Below are 16,375 nucleotides of genomic sequence, written 5' to 3'. Positions count from 1 at the left end.
TCCATAGTAACGAAACATAAACAACTATAATCCTTTACCGTATTAGATATACACCTAGGTCTTGATTATAAGGAATAAGTCAACCGTTGATCACATAGCCTTTAACGAAGTATATTAAACGATGTTTTTCACATAGGCCTATATATACGATAGGTATCATTTTATCTGTATAGTTTCCTATGTAACGGAATTGGGACGTAGCTCTTCCTAACAATATAACTCCTCCCCCAGAGATATATCTATAACCTAACACAGCGGTACATATAGGCTCTTAGATGTAGCGGATCACAGTGAGGGGTCTATACTCGGGTGCCCGAAGAGCACTGACTTTATTCCTTGTGAGGGAAAATTCTACGCAAATGAAAAGTACGAGTAAATATAACCGATGAGTCCGCACAGCAGGAATATTCAATGACAATTTAAGCACGGTAATCCAAACCGCAAATATCAAGCTGTTCAGGAGCATTTACTCACGAAATATTGGTATGTTATTTAATTTTTTTTTTTACAAACGACATCAATTTAATACATAAGAAAATCTTTCAACCAAATTTTTAACGAAGAGTAAATGAAAATTGTAAGCCACTCTTAACAGAATCAAACGGTTAACACTCATGTAAAGCATACTCCTTACTATCTATGTTTGATCGACAAACTCAGCTCACATGGGAGAACGGTGATGGGCTGAGGGCGTGAAGGGTGGGGCGGGGGGGGGGGGGGCTTGTGCCTCGTTTTAAATGCAAGATCAGCAATTAGATATGCAGTGTACCAATCACTAGGTAACTCCAAAACCAACAATCTCCCACCATCTACTCCCACCAACCACCACCCACCACCCAACCCCACCATATATTATCCATAAAGTGGTCAAATTATCCGAGGGCGCGATAAAGGCCAGCAGAACAGTGAACTTGTTCAATACATTTCTCTCGATCACGTAGACCAATACTGCCGGGTAAGGTGTATGTCTCCTTAAAATGCAATCATAACAATCGAACTTGTTATAAGAAAGGGGAATTTATTCTGATTTTTCTTTTTGGCTTTCGTTGCCAGTTTTGATGTTAAACATTCTTCACCAAAATAGATATATATATTAGTTGAAGATCCTCTTTGATATAGAGCCGTATAATCACCAAAAGAACTTAATTTTCAGCCACGATAGGTCAAAGCTTAACAGTTCTTTAATGTGAATGAATATAATAAAATACCTCAGGTGATATACTTCAGGGGGCCGATTTGATGACCTTTGACCTAGACCAGCATCACTGTATGGAGATGAAACATGTCAAGTGATTAATTAGTGTAAACGCTTCCGTCGTTTGCTATATTGACGATTCGAGATTGGTTTAACCTGACGTTGATCTTTTCACGAAGGTTGTTTCCATTCCCCAAATACACATTGACATACCTGGAGAAGCCCCCCCCCCCCCAAATAATATATATATATATATATATATATATATATATATATATACCTATTGGCTTGGCTATCATTCTTCAATGATGGCCTTGGATGTTTCCCGGACCACAAGACTCTAGATTCTACCAACCGTTCTTTTACCATTTTTTTTTCTTCGAGTAACGCGATTTTTTTTGTGTCAAAGCCCGAGGCCTTTTACTGTTAAACTTTTTGGGCTGTTATTGGTTACTATGGGGATTTAAAATATTAGTGAACCTGTACCATGAAGTTCATTTTTCTATCTTGAAAAGCCGATTTATTTTTCAGAAGTGACCAGATCTAGCTCTGTACTTTTACGCGATTCATTTTACTGAGTGTAAACGAAGAAGAGGTTAATCTGGAAGAAAACTTTAGAAATATTCCGCGGATCAAGTGAACCTATTAAAAAGTCATGGCGAAATTATTTCATCTACTGTTCTTAATCACCGGTAAGTACAAACCATGATTACCTAACGAGGGAGAGGATGGAAGTAAATTGTGCGCGGAAGGGGTGGGGTGGAGGGGAGGGGGAGGACTGGAGTGGAAGGTATAGAGGGGTGGAATGGGAAGATGGAAGGGAGGGTTCATTAACAAGGGAATTTGTTCTCTAGCCTGCATGTCCTGTATGAGTAACTATATGAGTAATTCTTAGCAATTGGTATACTCTCGGAAAGTTCCCTTCATGCCTTATGGACCTTATGGGAGTTAAGGTAATAGTATATAGTATAATGAGTAGGCTACTGACCGGGAAACAGGTAAAGGGTGAGAGTTATACTGGTCTGCTGTTAAACCCCTCTGTTTATGGTTCATTTCGATTTAAGCCTCTATGAAGTAAGCCTTTTTTTTGTCGGTGGCTTTGCGTCTGTAGTAGTTTAACCTATATACATACATTGGCCAGCCCTCTGGTTGTTGGCCTGATGGGTTAAGCCACGTTATTCAAATGAGATTTCACATAATGACCTTTGACATGAACTATTCTAAGGGTAGCCTTATCATGGAAATTGAAACACAGTCGATTGGTTTACATTGAATTTCATGAAACGTTTAATTGACTTCGTTTCGCCAATGAAACTTGTTACCATAATATATACTTTATATTATACGTCCCAACGTATATACAAGACTTCAAGATGTGATACAGTATGCCGGGTATTGTGTGGTTAAAATACCTCGCCAGGGCAATTGGGGTGGTTATTGTATGTGGGGGTGGGGGTGGAGGGGGAGGGTGATATTAATATTTACGCATCCAGGATTGACATTTCTTAAAACGTGACATATGTTATATTCCAAGAATATATATATATAAAGCACAAATGAGTGCGAATGCTATTTATACAGCTATTCTGATTTTGAAGGTGTTCAGCTTTAAAGTTGTGAAAGACCCCTTTTAGGATAAAATTAATTATGACTTCGGCTCCTAGCTGCAACCTTAAATCTTAATGTCAATCCATTGCTTTTATTAATCGAAATAATTCAACCATTTTTTTTAACTTCATATAAATAACAGGGTATCATTGGATGACATTCAACATCATTTGTCCTTGACAAAATTTTATACATTCTGAAAGCATTATTTGAGGTCCTAACACTCTTATGTGTTTCTATTGACTTGTTGTTATTGTATATTATGAGCAACTGAACTTACGTACGTTAGATTAAGTATATATTAGGACCACTTTAATTGATAAAAAAAGGGCCATTTCCCCCCCTATTGGCCGTCACCAAAAAAAAAAAAGTTTAGCAAAAAAAAAAAAAAATTGATGACGACCTTTATGTGAGATGTCGGTGATCGCTCAACACCCCCCCCCCCCCCATCCCGTATGCTTTATTTTTTGTTTGCCAAAAAAAGGTTCTGGCGAAGTTCGGCGGCATAATAGTTTTAGAAACATAGATGGTAATTGTGTTTGTATTATCACTATAAACACTAAGTGACATGCCAGCCATACTAAATTGTGCATTTTGTGTCCATATTTACTGGAAATGTTGCTTATTATTAAGGTCGAAAAATGGATCACATATGGCCATGGGCGGCGATCCTGGGTGGAGGGGGGATATATCCCCCTTGAAAATGGGTGGAGGGGATGTAATGCACCATATCCCCCCCCCCCACCAAATGCCAGGGATAAGAATATTTTCATGCCTACATTTATGCATCTTCGTTAATGTACGGCTCTTTTTTAGCTTCATTTCTCGCCTACCATAAACGCAGTGCGATCTTTTCAAATAAAGCGTCTTTATAAAGCAAAAATAGTTGACTGTAGGCTTCATTGGCCCTATTACAACAAAATGTATTATTGCGCCCACGGTATTGATATAGTACATATATGCACCCTCATAGTATTCATATAGGCCCTATAGTAGGCCTACACACGTACATGTTCCCTCGAACAGCTGAGAATCTCATGTAACCAGGGTAATGCTTAATACACGTTTCACCTGGATGCCCTAGCAATCGGTACCTAGGAATTTAACTATGTGTAATTGTGTGTTGCATGTGTATAGGCCTATAATAGCCTGCATGAGGCCATTTTCTTCATCGAATAAAAGAGCTCTCGAACATTCTAACGTTGCGCCTGAAACAAGATTGACAGGGGCAATTTTCCCAAAATAACACCCGAAATTAAAAAAAAAAGTATTTTGGATCCTGATTATGAGATATTTCGGACATGACATCCCTATTTTAAAGTTGGGTATATGCCGCTTGGAAACCTCGGGAAGTGCCGTTTCCGGCCATCTAGAGGGTTTGTTAATCCCAAAATTTTCTTGTACGCTTCGCGCCAACTCATGGTGGCGCTACGCTTAGATAGTCAACAAGGTCATATCCCCCCTCCCCACTCGGAAGTACGGATCGCCGCCCATGCATATGACACCATTTTGCATTTCATCCCTTCTTCGAAAGCAAAAATTGTACACCCCTCCCCTTCGACCCATCCCCCGGCGATCATTCATGCCTGACGCCCCCCCCCCTATTGGAAAATCCTGGATACGCCCCTGCATAGTCTTGGCTGAAATATATATCAATGAAAGGTCGCCCGAAAACGAAAAGCAAACAACACGACCCACTCTCAACCCTAGTCTCCTTGCATTGGGAATGTGAACCGTATAAGGCTTAGGAAATATAACTTCAAAAGTGTATTTCATATTTCTTATAAGACATATGACGTCAAATAAGCATATATAGTGTATCATAATATTGTAATAGCTACATAATTATGTACCCTCCATATCTAATATGAAAGTGGTAAAGTGCCAACCTATACATGACAAGTTAATGATTGTTTTGAGTTACTAAACATCTGTTGTTATATCGGCGAGCTCTAAATGGCAGATCCCTGGTGATACTAATATAATAACTTAACGGTATATTAGCTACTAGAATGTTGGCACGGCGGGAGGCGTTATTCTGTTGCTAACACGAGCAGCCATTTGAGAAGAACTGACATTTCAAAGTCCAATTTTGTTTTTAAAGATAGATGATTCCTTTGGTGTGTTAAAAACTGCGGTAGAGGGGGCCTGGTGGGGGGGGGGGGGAGGGTTACATACTTCGGTTATTCATTTAAAAAAGCATTGGCGCAATACACTATATGTCACAGAAGGACAGCACCAACAATTCTATATTCTATATTCATAAAAATATTTATGTAACGTTGAAAAGGAAAGCATTCAACTGCGACATCACATCTATATGCTGACAGGGAAAAAAATTCTAATCAAGTCACTGGAGGAGATTGCAATCCTGAATAAACTTTTATTAAATGGGGTTCTATATTAGGGTGAAACAAAAGGTGGATGAGCTGTCAATACGTATTGTAGAAGATCCACCCCCCCCCCCCTCCCCTAACAAAGGGAGAACTTCATCATTGTTTAAACAATAATAGAAACAAAGACTCAAAGAGAGTTCAACATTTTGATATTTCTTTTGAATGTCGATTTCGGATTCTAGTGATTTTTGTTAGGTCGTCATTAACGAGGCCCTACTTAAGGTGTTAAATGGAGCTGATATATTATGAAATTTGCAATTCATTCTTCCAAATGAAGCGGATTAATTATTATTTTTTTAATTCAACAATAGAAACAACCAAAACAGAATCGAAGAGATTTTTTCGTTTTTATATTTATGATGTATTTTAAATTTGATGTAAAAGTTAATTGTTTCTTAACAATGTTGTAAAGTATATAGGCTATTCAATCACGAAATATAAATGTAACGTATCTGGCAACAGAAGAATGAGTCATCATATCATCATGGCAGTGGAGCGGAAGATTACTTTCTCTGTTTACCCATTGATCTGTTATACTTCGTGTTAGAAACAAAGACGTTGAGATGGTGTTTCGTAGCAATTGTGGAATATCATTGTCTTCTTTGCAAACGTTCTATTTGTCTGTCACCGGAACGTACCTTTAAGTTACAAACTGCGCCGTATGAAACGCAAATGGCGAAGAACATCCGATGTTTTGATAGAACACATGGCGACTTATATGCCTTCATGCAGAGAGCAGATCTTGTAGTTGAGGGTAGAGGTCAACGTTACAGCAATATAGGTTAAAAGTGTAATCACTTGAGCAGATTTTGTAATAATGACAAAACAGAAGTAATATGTCCGGTAAACAATAGCAACAGGTTATGGCCCATTTTATATCTGCTTAAAGGGAATCCGTAATAGTAGTAGGTATTGCTGGCATGCATTCAATGCGCATAGCGTTCGAACAACCATTCAATGGCATATATGGTACTGTTCAGGTGTCGTACTTCAAATTACTACATTGACCTTCACACTGAATTCGTCAATTGTCGAGGTCCCTTTAGAGCATAAAAAGGATATATATACTTATACTTATGTATAAATTATATATATAAATATATATATATATTTATATATGATTAAAAATGTTTTGAAAATAACATAACTTGGTCAGGCTGAAATCATAGATCCAAACTGAATGCAACGAAAGCGTTAGACTATTACGATTATTTGACTGTATATATTTGTACATCAAGGTAACAGCACGCGCATCTCTCGTGCATCTCTCGCGCAACCGGTCCATATGGTGTGTGGTTCGTAGATACCGGTACGAACAAGTTGCCATGCAGGCTACACAGCTCCCACGTACACCAGGTAGCTATATTATTCGTACACGTTGCGTCTTGACTATGCACTTCACCAGACTTTGCATATATTTCACTGGTTTTTGATAACACGCAATATCGTTTCTTATTCAAACATACGCTGAACAGTTTACGTCTTATAAAACTTCACAATGAAATATGTTTCTGAAGATATTTCCTTGCGAATTTCAGTGAATTTTCGTTCGAAACTTATTATTATAATAAATGTACAATAAGAATATAATGTTTACATAACTTATATATATATATATATATATATATATATATATATATATATATATATATATATATGGAACGTTCAGAGATGGGCTTCTTCTCTGTCACTCTAAAACAGTCTGTGAAATTGTAAACGTGATGTTGTCTGCCGAGCGGGCAGTTTAACCGTCATTTCAAGAGGAAAGAACTTACTTTTACACCAACTGGCTTATAGTTGTTCTCTTTAAGGAATATTGAGGAGCAAATCCGAGGAGGAAATAATAACACTGTGTGATAGCCTATTTCCATTATAGATTAGGCCAGATAAGTTCCAAAAATAGGTCCGATGTGGGCCAGATTAGCATAACAAAAAAGTTGATTTTCGTGCAAGGTTGTACACTTAACGGAGATTTAGTAAACTGGTTAAGGGTTTCCAACATCTATCGACTAAGCATAGAGTGACCTTTCATAGACATAGTAGGCCTATACATATTGCATGTTTTCCACAATAAAGTTATGTAAGCCGCATTCATAGGTTTCTGAAAACTTCTTGCGGGCCGCAGAAAAGTTTGCTCTAAGGCCGTATGCTGTACACGGAACGTGCTTGACTCAGCAGTGTTTCTACGAAATATATATATATACACAAAGTCACCATTTTAATCAATCTTCGCGTTTGATCGACACATATTTCATTAAAGCTTTATCGGGATACATGATATAGAAATATTACTAGCATTTCATTTTCAGCTTTCATCTTACAGCTTTCAGAAATATTTCCAATTTTTCTAATAGAATTTTTTTCTTCTAATAGAAGCTTAGCTAAGCGTCTGCACTTGCTGCACTTGCCTTGGACAAGACTTATATTCTGCTTAAAGTCATCCGCTTTTACCTATAGTACGTTTTGTTTTGACCATTCTGCTGAGAGCTTAAATTGACAGGGATCAAATAGTTTCTGTTTGAATGTTCTTCCAAATGTTTCACACGGATTCTCTCTATTTCCAAATATAATCATTACTTTTTGTTGATCTTGATCAATCGGTGAAGTACAATTATTTGGCTGTTTTTCTTTGTACTCTCGAAGGACTCCTTCAAGATATATCCTTCCGTTCTCAAATACTCGGTGTTTTTTTTTATTTTTTAATATTTTGATATTTATGAGGAGCAGAAAGGTGTCGATTGATTTCTTATCTGTCCGTACTTGTTACAGATTTAATTACAACCACGCAGGTGGTTATACCCCTTAGGTAAAGGAAACTTAAAGGGGTATTCCGGGTACCGTAGTTGTTTTGCTTTGCCCAGTAGCTGGAAATTGTCTGCATCTTTTAGGTAAAAAAAATCAACACATAGTCATAGCATAATGTAGGGAGAAAATATGATTTTTTTACTTCAAATTTGGTGATATTTTATCTGGCAACAGCTAAGCGAATGACGTCATCACGGCAATTTAGCTAAGAATGTCTTTGATTTTCTTTAAAATAATTTAAGTCTCATATATATCCAGAGGGAAAGATAATAATTCTACAAAATTTCCAGATATATGGAACATTGACAGCCTGGCGCATAATCACACAATCACATTTTTAAAGATAAATCAACAAGAATACCACAATTGGAAAGCCTGAGCTGTCGAAGATCATTTGCCGTGATGACGTCACAGATCATCTACGGCAATCTAAATTACTAGAAGAATCCAGGGTCCAGACAGTCAAACTTCAATCAACGATATCTTGATTTAGTTAAGAAGTAATTATTGCGAAAGATATGTCTTACATTTCGGCCACTGGAATATCCCTTTAAATCAACCAAACGATATCATAAGTTTTATGGATTAGTGATGACATCTAAATTATAATTCTGATTTTGATAGTGATCTTTTGCGATAATTATGCAAAGCGTGTGAGAGAGCAAAATACTTCTGATTTTAATAAGTTCAAAATTTCTCAAAGTATATTCCCATCATATTAGGCTTTATATGGTCAAACCGTAACATGTCAGACCACTAAGTGGAGGTCCATAAGGGTATTGGTCAGTGCATATCTAATAACATTACACTTGTGCTTCACGAATTTCGCTGAAGTTATCCAGTACGGGTACACTTTATGCGCATGCGTCCTGATAAGTCGATTTTAAGGAATTTGTCCCTTCTCTCTGTTTTTTAACATCAAAGAGAAATTCATGTGAAGTTAAATTAGTGAGTAACACATTTTGGAGTAACTTTTCATGCGTCGTTAAATTTTCAACCAGGGTTCTAAATGAACCGGCGACACAGACATTAAATTCCCGTCGGTGCCCTAACCGTACCACCTATATACAGGCTACTTGCAACAGTGGGTGCCCTTCAAAATAATCTCGCCCGCTCTCCCATTCTGACCCAACAAACATCCAATTGCCTTGCCCCTATATTCTTAATTCGGACCTTGTTTCAAACTACAGCATTACATTTTTATCTCGAAGATGCGAAGTTTCAAATTTGAGATATGGTTTAAGAGCGTATCCGGTGAACTGCACAGTGAGTTCATATCAAAGCATTTTCAATCTGAAAATATCGTTTGCTAAATGTTTATTGCTTGAAATGATCCATTAGCGAAAGACAATGTCAACCTCAGAAAATAACATTTTGGTGGAGAATATAACAGTCAGCATGGCAGGCTAAAGAACATTCCAAATGATATAGAAGCTGTAGCACTTATGTTGTGGAGAAAACTATTTCATATCGTTAATTAAGCATCCCATCTCGATATCTTACCCCTAACTCGAGATATGATTGAATGAATGTCACTTTAACCAAGATCTGGTGTATAGTTTTATATTCCTTTCTGAAGCGATTCGTGCACATCTCTCTCGAAAACCTGGGTTGAAAGTGAATCAAGTTGCATGGTTTTCCTGCCAAGGCTCTATCGTTGTGACTTTTCTTTAAAAAAGTATAGAGGCCTATCTAAATACTAGTAAAACACCTCTTCTCCAAAAGTAAGTTGCAAACGATAAAAAAATACAAGTTTCGAGATTTAGCCCACTTATATGAATAACAACATTGCATACCTTCCTGCATGCATATATGGACAAAATCACAATGTTGGAACATTGCTGTGTGCACCAGCGTACTAAACATCAATTGATTAGGAAGCTATATGCATGTAAATAATTGGGCACCCAGTCTGTTGTGCTCGGTACTCGGACGCTGGTTAGCCCGCTTCTATGGCTGGCCATCAGTCTCAAATCATGGGGAATCGAGATATACCGATTTAAATCGACATATACCCATTTCCTTCGACTTATACCAATGTCTAGCAGCTTAAACTGACTTCTACCGATTTAAATGGACATATCATCGGTTTAAACTATTAGATGTCGATTTAAATTGACTTATTCCAGTTTAATTCGACATGTCATCGAATTAAATCGACATGTACCAATTTTAAATCGATGATATGTCAAATTAAATCGGTAAATGTCATTTTAAATAGACATTTATCAATGTAATTCGACTTATACTAGTTTAAATCGACATATATCGATTTAAATTGACATATACCGATTTAAATCGACATATACCAAGTTAGATCGTTTTTTAAAAATAAATCGGTATATGTCAATTTAAATCGACATCTACAAGTTTATATTGATAATATGCCGATTTTAATCGATGATACGTTGCATTAAACTGGTATAAGTCAATTTAAATCGGCATTCTACCGGTTTAAATTGATGATTATGTCAATTTAAGCTGCTAGAAACTGGTCTGAGTCGAAGGAAATTGGTATATGTCGATTTAAATCGGTATATGTCGATTCCCCACGATTTGTGACTGATGGCCCGCCATACACCTCTGTCCTACAGTCACACTGTGTCTCGTCCCCATCTCCAGCCTCATGGATGCTTCTTCTCACCTTGTTAAATATACGACAGATGTATCATCTTTTTGACAGGTACCCCTATAGTCCAATGGTGTAGAACTCCCATTTCGAAGGTGATGAAACTATTGTAGATCTAGGTCGCTTTACGAAAGTTCGTGGTGTGATGTACATTCCACACACGACATGATTAAAAGACAATTAACCCGAAAGCCTTGAGAGTTATTTCTAATTTGTACATGTTCAAAGCAACCACATATGACCCAGCAAATTAGTTCAGAAATAGAAACACAACATATGCTTAAATAGTGTCAGCAAAATTACTTTCAGCGCTAACTCGTCTTTGTTCCCCACAGCCACCAAAAAAGACAGTTGGTCAAATCGGTTTCATCAAAGCGAGATAGGGTGGGTGGTGGGGTGGATTGAGCGAAACCGTTCAACACAGCACATGGACATCTAATCAGCTCTCCTTGTGACGTCATTTTGTCTAAGAATGCGAAATTTGTAGGCAGAGAGTTAAATTCGACATGCACTCACTGCTATACCGGCCAGATCAGGCTCCATTCTATACCACTTTCTTTGGAGAGGGAGGGGGAAGGAAGGGGTAGGGAAGGGGGAGGGAAGGGGAGGGAAGGGGGAGGGGTAGAAAATAGTTACTCGAATATCACGTGCTCTTCAACCCAAGTAACTGGACTACACAATGACTATAATTTACTAAATCTAGGTCAGCCCCTCAGAAACCAAAACAAAACAAATTTTAATGTCACTGCATGGGCTCAATGTTATACTTTCCATTGACAAATCGTTGACGCTTTTGCCCCAATCTGATCTTTACTTTTGATTCCTTTGATTTGGTGGCTTAAAGAAACATTGTATTTTGCATCTATAACGGTATCTGTCCTTTCAAAAATCAACACGAATAGCAGCTTTAAATGAACACTTTAAGCAGCTAGCCTAGCATATTTTAAAGGTGATTATCTTGAAAACCAAGGCGGCTATAGTAACATTCACTTTTTCCATCACAGAAAATAATCATTGTAATAAATTAAAAAAATCATAACCAATTGAAATACATATGGCTCGATGCATGTCGTATATACTTATGACTTGATCAAGCATTCAACCTGCTGTGTGAAGGAATATTAAATCTATGAGTATCTCCCAAATGGAATTAGATTTTTCTTAGCTGATTGGGGTAGTTGTTCGTGAATGATATCTCTATCACATTTACCAATATAATGGTTGGGTTGGTGTCTCCTTTGAGGATTGTGGCCTGCCGATTAGGTTAAAAATGCCACTGTGGCCCGTAAGATCAAGTTGCTGCCCACCCCTGGTCATGAACACCAACAATAGAATTATGCCTAAGGTAATCCTTTAACAGAATTGCAGTGTCACGAGAAAGTTGAGAAACAGGAATGATGACCTCAATATGACGTCAGCTTTTAACTCGCTCAAAACATTTTTCATACATGAAGAAGAAGAAGAAGAAAAAAAAAGTTTAAATTCCCGTTGGTCTTAAACTAGGGCTGTTATATATGGGATATAACAATCTTTGAAAATTATACCACCAAAAAATTTAATTTAATTAGAAAATCTGTCATTTTTCAAGGCCGACCAAACTCCCGGGGTCACAAAAATAAGATTTAAAAAAAATATTGGCGACTTGATGTTTCAACAGATGTTTACTAATGATTAGGTGTACTTTTTATACAACTATATGTGACATATTCAAGGTTGTACCTCTCAAAAAAGTAGGTAAATTGAACGTTATATTTGACAGCAGGGAAGGGAAATTAAAAAAAAAAACATGGATGAAAGTAGAATAAACGTTAGAAAAAGTAGGCTATACGTGTTGGTCCATGACCGCCTTTTCAAGTTTTCTTTTTTGTATGTCATATAGTTATAATAGTTAGATAGTACAAGTTGCACAAAATACGGGGGAAACATCTTTATATCATCTATAATTGAATTTCGAATAACCGATCTTTGCAAATGAAACAGATTATCATTATCCAAACCTATACTAATAGAGGTCTCTTATTTAATAACCAATGGCATATATGGTTTTTTTTTATGCATTATCACCAAAAATATATCACTTGATATATTTCACCAGATATAACATAATATTGCCACGTGGAATGTCCCCTACCAACAGAAAAATAAAGAATGAAGAACACGTATGGGTATTCTGTATATATGGTATACCTTGGTGGTTACATTGAATGTTGCTTGAATGTTTCAGAACGATAAACATTTACAATTAGGTCCGCACTGGGAGCCCGACTGAAGTTATCATCAATATAGCCTTTTAAAGCAACATCCTAAAGATATATATGGAAGCTGGAATAACCTTAGAAAAGTTAATAGCATTCAGTTTGAACTTGTTATTGGTCTATAGTACATCAGCAATAAGGTCATGCTAAAAGTCATGATATAAATGTTATGTAAAAAGAAAATGTACATTGACCCATTTCTTTAAGACCTTTCGAAAATAATCTGACCAGGTGTGACAAGAACTCCCCGTTCGTCATAGAACCTTGTCATTGGTAGGTCGTGTAAACCAGTATAGGGAGTATCGAATGCCGTGTATTTGATGACAGTGTGTTCTGGTGTTACATTATCCCAGATGCATCACGCTGAACATGCAGCAGGCGCAAAATTCCATCGGTATCGCCTTTCTCGTTAGGGACTGGACCCCCTACCCTACTGATTACCTTGTGAACTTGCTTCAAACTGCTATCGAAACATGAAGAACGCATGAACCAACCACCGCTGAGCTTTCAAAGGGCAATGCGAAGTTAGCAGTGAAATGTCTTCCTCCAGCTTCCAGCACGGTTGGTTACACTAATTGCAAGAGGACAATAACGAGGATATTTTACAAGCGCTACCTGCAACAAAAAACGTTACATCTTCAAAATGAAAGCTGACAGCGATTCGCATGACCTAATTATGGGTGCAATTACCGCGCCACGTATGATTTTTGTTGCCTACGGATATAAGGAATAATGTAGGTCGATAAAGCCGGATTTATTACATACTGAGCTATTTCATTGGTTGATTGTAAGGTGACGTCATAATATTACATTTTTAAAGTTTAATAGTACAATTTGATTGTTTGAAAAGCAGTTCTTGGCCAGGTTAACTCGATCTGTAAACTCCACGAGAGGTCAAAATACAATTCATCCATCCGTCCGCCCGTCCGTTCGTCCGTCCATACATTCACACATTCACACACTCACAAACTCACACACACGTTCACACATTCATACATTCAAGGCTACCTGTGTAAAATGTTAACATATCTAACAATAGTAGTTTTTTTCATTTTTCATTCTGCTTTGCTTCCAAGGCTTGCAACTGAATTATTGTTTGCGAACCTTTCACATTTTGTACACCGAAATGGTTCAAACTTAACTTCAAACCGGTAATTCTAAAATAATGATGTATTTTGTTTGTATTTATATTAATGTGTGGGTTTAAACCGAATGTGATTCCCCCTTTCACATTTCTATAGAAATAAAACAGCGACGATATTAGATCTTGTCGTGTGTGATATTTATCAGAATGTATCTGAATGTAGGTCGTCTCGCGATACTCACATTTTTGTTAACCGCAATGAGATATCAATATTATTATATTAACTCAAGTATGTCATGTGACCTAAAATAGATATTGAACATAATTCACTGAAACAGATTATTAACGTCATAGTATACCTCGAAATGTATAGACGTTGTGGTTCACATGACTACGGCTACATTTTGTGGCACTCCTTTAAAGTTCAGTGAATTAGGTTGTAGGAATCAACTCTTGCAGTAAAACGAATTAACTATCATCTGAGTTTTCACACTTTATACAATTGATATTATCAGATTGTTTGACATGATATAACATGGTTCATATAATCACCTATATGGTACATCGTGTGTGTGTATCATAATAAATAATAAATAGAGAGGTATAAATTGAAACTTGTGAGATTTACCAACAGAGAAAACAGCAAACAATTTAGAGTAACTCTCCATGTATTTAATTATATTTCTTTATAATTCTGCACCTTTCAATCATTTTTGTTCACAGTTGTTGAATGCGTTCCAATTCCGCGAGAAGGATCTGGTTGGCCCGAACATCTCAAACAGTCGGAGGAGGAGGAGGAGCGAGGTGAATTAGTAACAGACGAACTGATGAAAAATACATTTGATTACATTGATGAAAAATCATCCTTTAATGGAAACTTCAGTTTCTTTGAAAGTAGTATCGGCGAAAAAAGTATTAGTGAAGATTATGTTGGCTTTGCGAACGACAGGAATTACGAAATAACTGACGCTGACGTCACAACTGCAGCAACATTCTCCACCTCGAAAGTGAATGGTAGGGGCCACGGTAAAGATAAAGATCGCGAAAAGGCGGAACCTGGTGAAAATGTTGAGAAGGAACCTGATATGAAGAATGAAGGGATAGATATAGATAGAGATACGGTTGAAAAAGATGGCGGTAGAAATGGAGGGATTGATAAAGACGATGAAAGGGGCGAAGATTATTTAAGCAAGATTGGTCTCGGTGTAATGATATCGGGTCTCACAATGATTTTAATCCTGGTAGGAACATTGACCGCGTCTACGGTTAAACTCATTCGAAAACTGAGAATGTGAAAATATGACAGAAATCTGTAAAAAAAGATGAAGAAGACGAAAGAAAGAATAACAAAGACCATAATTGTCTTTGCAATCACTATTTAAAAATTGAGAAGGATGAAGAAAGGAAAGGAAGAATGGAAAAAATTAGCGTTGTGACCGTTCAAAAGAAACAGATAAATTTTACGAGCGAATCGTGTCTACTTTCAAGTTCTAGTTATTTATCAATTCTTCCGAGTGAAGAGAGAAGTGAGATTTTATTGTACTGAAAGAAAGACACTGTTTAATTCGCCAACGCGCATATTTTGACAATAAACTTCGGTGAAGAGGATTGGTTTGGGGGGGGGGGGTAGGAGGGTTAAACTTTAATTTCACAATATTCAGGATTATAATACGGAGAGCAAAACTTAAAAAATAAAAATGAGATGCCAAGTGTTATATTGGAATGCCTACAGTTAAATCATCATATCATTATAGTATGATATTAATGTGACGTTTGAACGTGTCATAATTTGATACTGTCATACCGAGAAACAACTCCCTCCCACCCCTATTAATTTTGAACATATTGGCGCGCTACTTTGAACATTTGTTTCATTAATATCGAAAGGTGTCAACCTTTCAAAAAGCCGTATAAGCATGTCAAAAATTAATAGAAAAGTGTTTACAAGATGAATTCCGAGGATTTATGAGGAGCGGAATCAACAAGAAATGACACAGTACCGCCCGGAGAAGGTTAAAAAGGTCACTAATCAAATCATTGGATATTGCTAGTATAACAATAAAGATATACTGTGTGTCAAGGGACGGAGATGTGACGAGAAGTTCAGAGAGTAAGGTGGGATATACGAATTAAGCCCATTCCGCCTTCCATTGGCGATGGATAGATAAATGAAAGTAATTTTTGAAATGATGCTCTTTTCACGAATCATAGTGTAATATAGTGTACATAGTTAAGCTTAGTTTATACTTCTACTCTTTTATATCCATGAGTAATGAATGGTTACTTCAATGATTATTGCTTCATTCGAAAAACTCACCATACAGCCAACGGGCGGAAATATGTGAACGATCTTTACGATACGTGTGAAATGAATAAATCTGTAAATGGTCTTAACGCAATCTC

The 16,375-nt window shown here is 37.0% G+C and overlaps 1 protein-coding gene across 1 annotated transcript; it reads left to right on the top strand.

The window, feature by feature from the left end:
- The first annotated feature begins 412 nt into the window (after positions 1-412).
- On the top strand, positions 413-16,356 carry LOC139978553 (uncharacterized). The gene is made up of 3 exons (XM_071988856.1): positions 413-483; positions 1,711-1,887; positions 14,696-16,356. The coding sequence occupies exons 2-3, from the start codon at positions 1,851-1,853 to the stop codon at positions 15,265-15,267; spliced, it is 609 nt and encodes a 202-aa protein (XP_071844957.1). The 5' UTR covers positions 413-483; positions 1,711-1,850; the 3' UTR covers positions 15,268-16,356.
- Positions 16,357-16,375: the final 19 nt, after the last annotated feature.

Source organism: Apostichopus japonicus, chromosome 13, assembly GCF_037975245.1.
Source record: "Apostichopus japonicus isolate 1M-3 chromosome 13, ASM3797524v1, whole genome shotgun sequence".
NCBI lineage: Eukaryota > Metazoa > Echinodermata > Holothuroidea > Aspidochirotida > Stichopodidae > Apostichopus > Apostichopus japonicus.
This window is presented reverse-complemented; position numbering and strand designations above follow the sequence as displayed.

Coding starts and splice junctions, on each gene's coding strand:
- LOC139978553 (XM_071988856.1), top strand. CDS start 1,851: ATGGCGAAATTATTTCATCTACTGTTCTTAATCACCG. Junction 1,888..14,695: donor TCTACTGTTCTTAATCACCG/GTAAGTACAAAC, acceptor TTTTGTTCACAG/TTGTTGAATGCGTTCCAATT.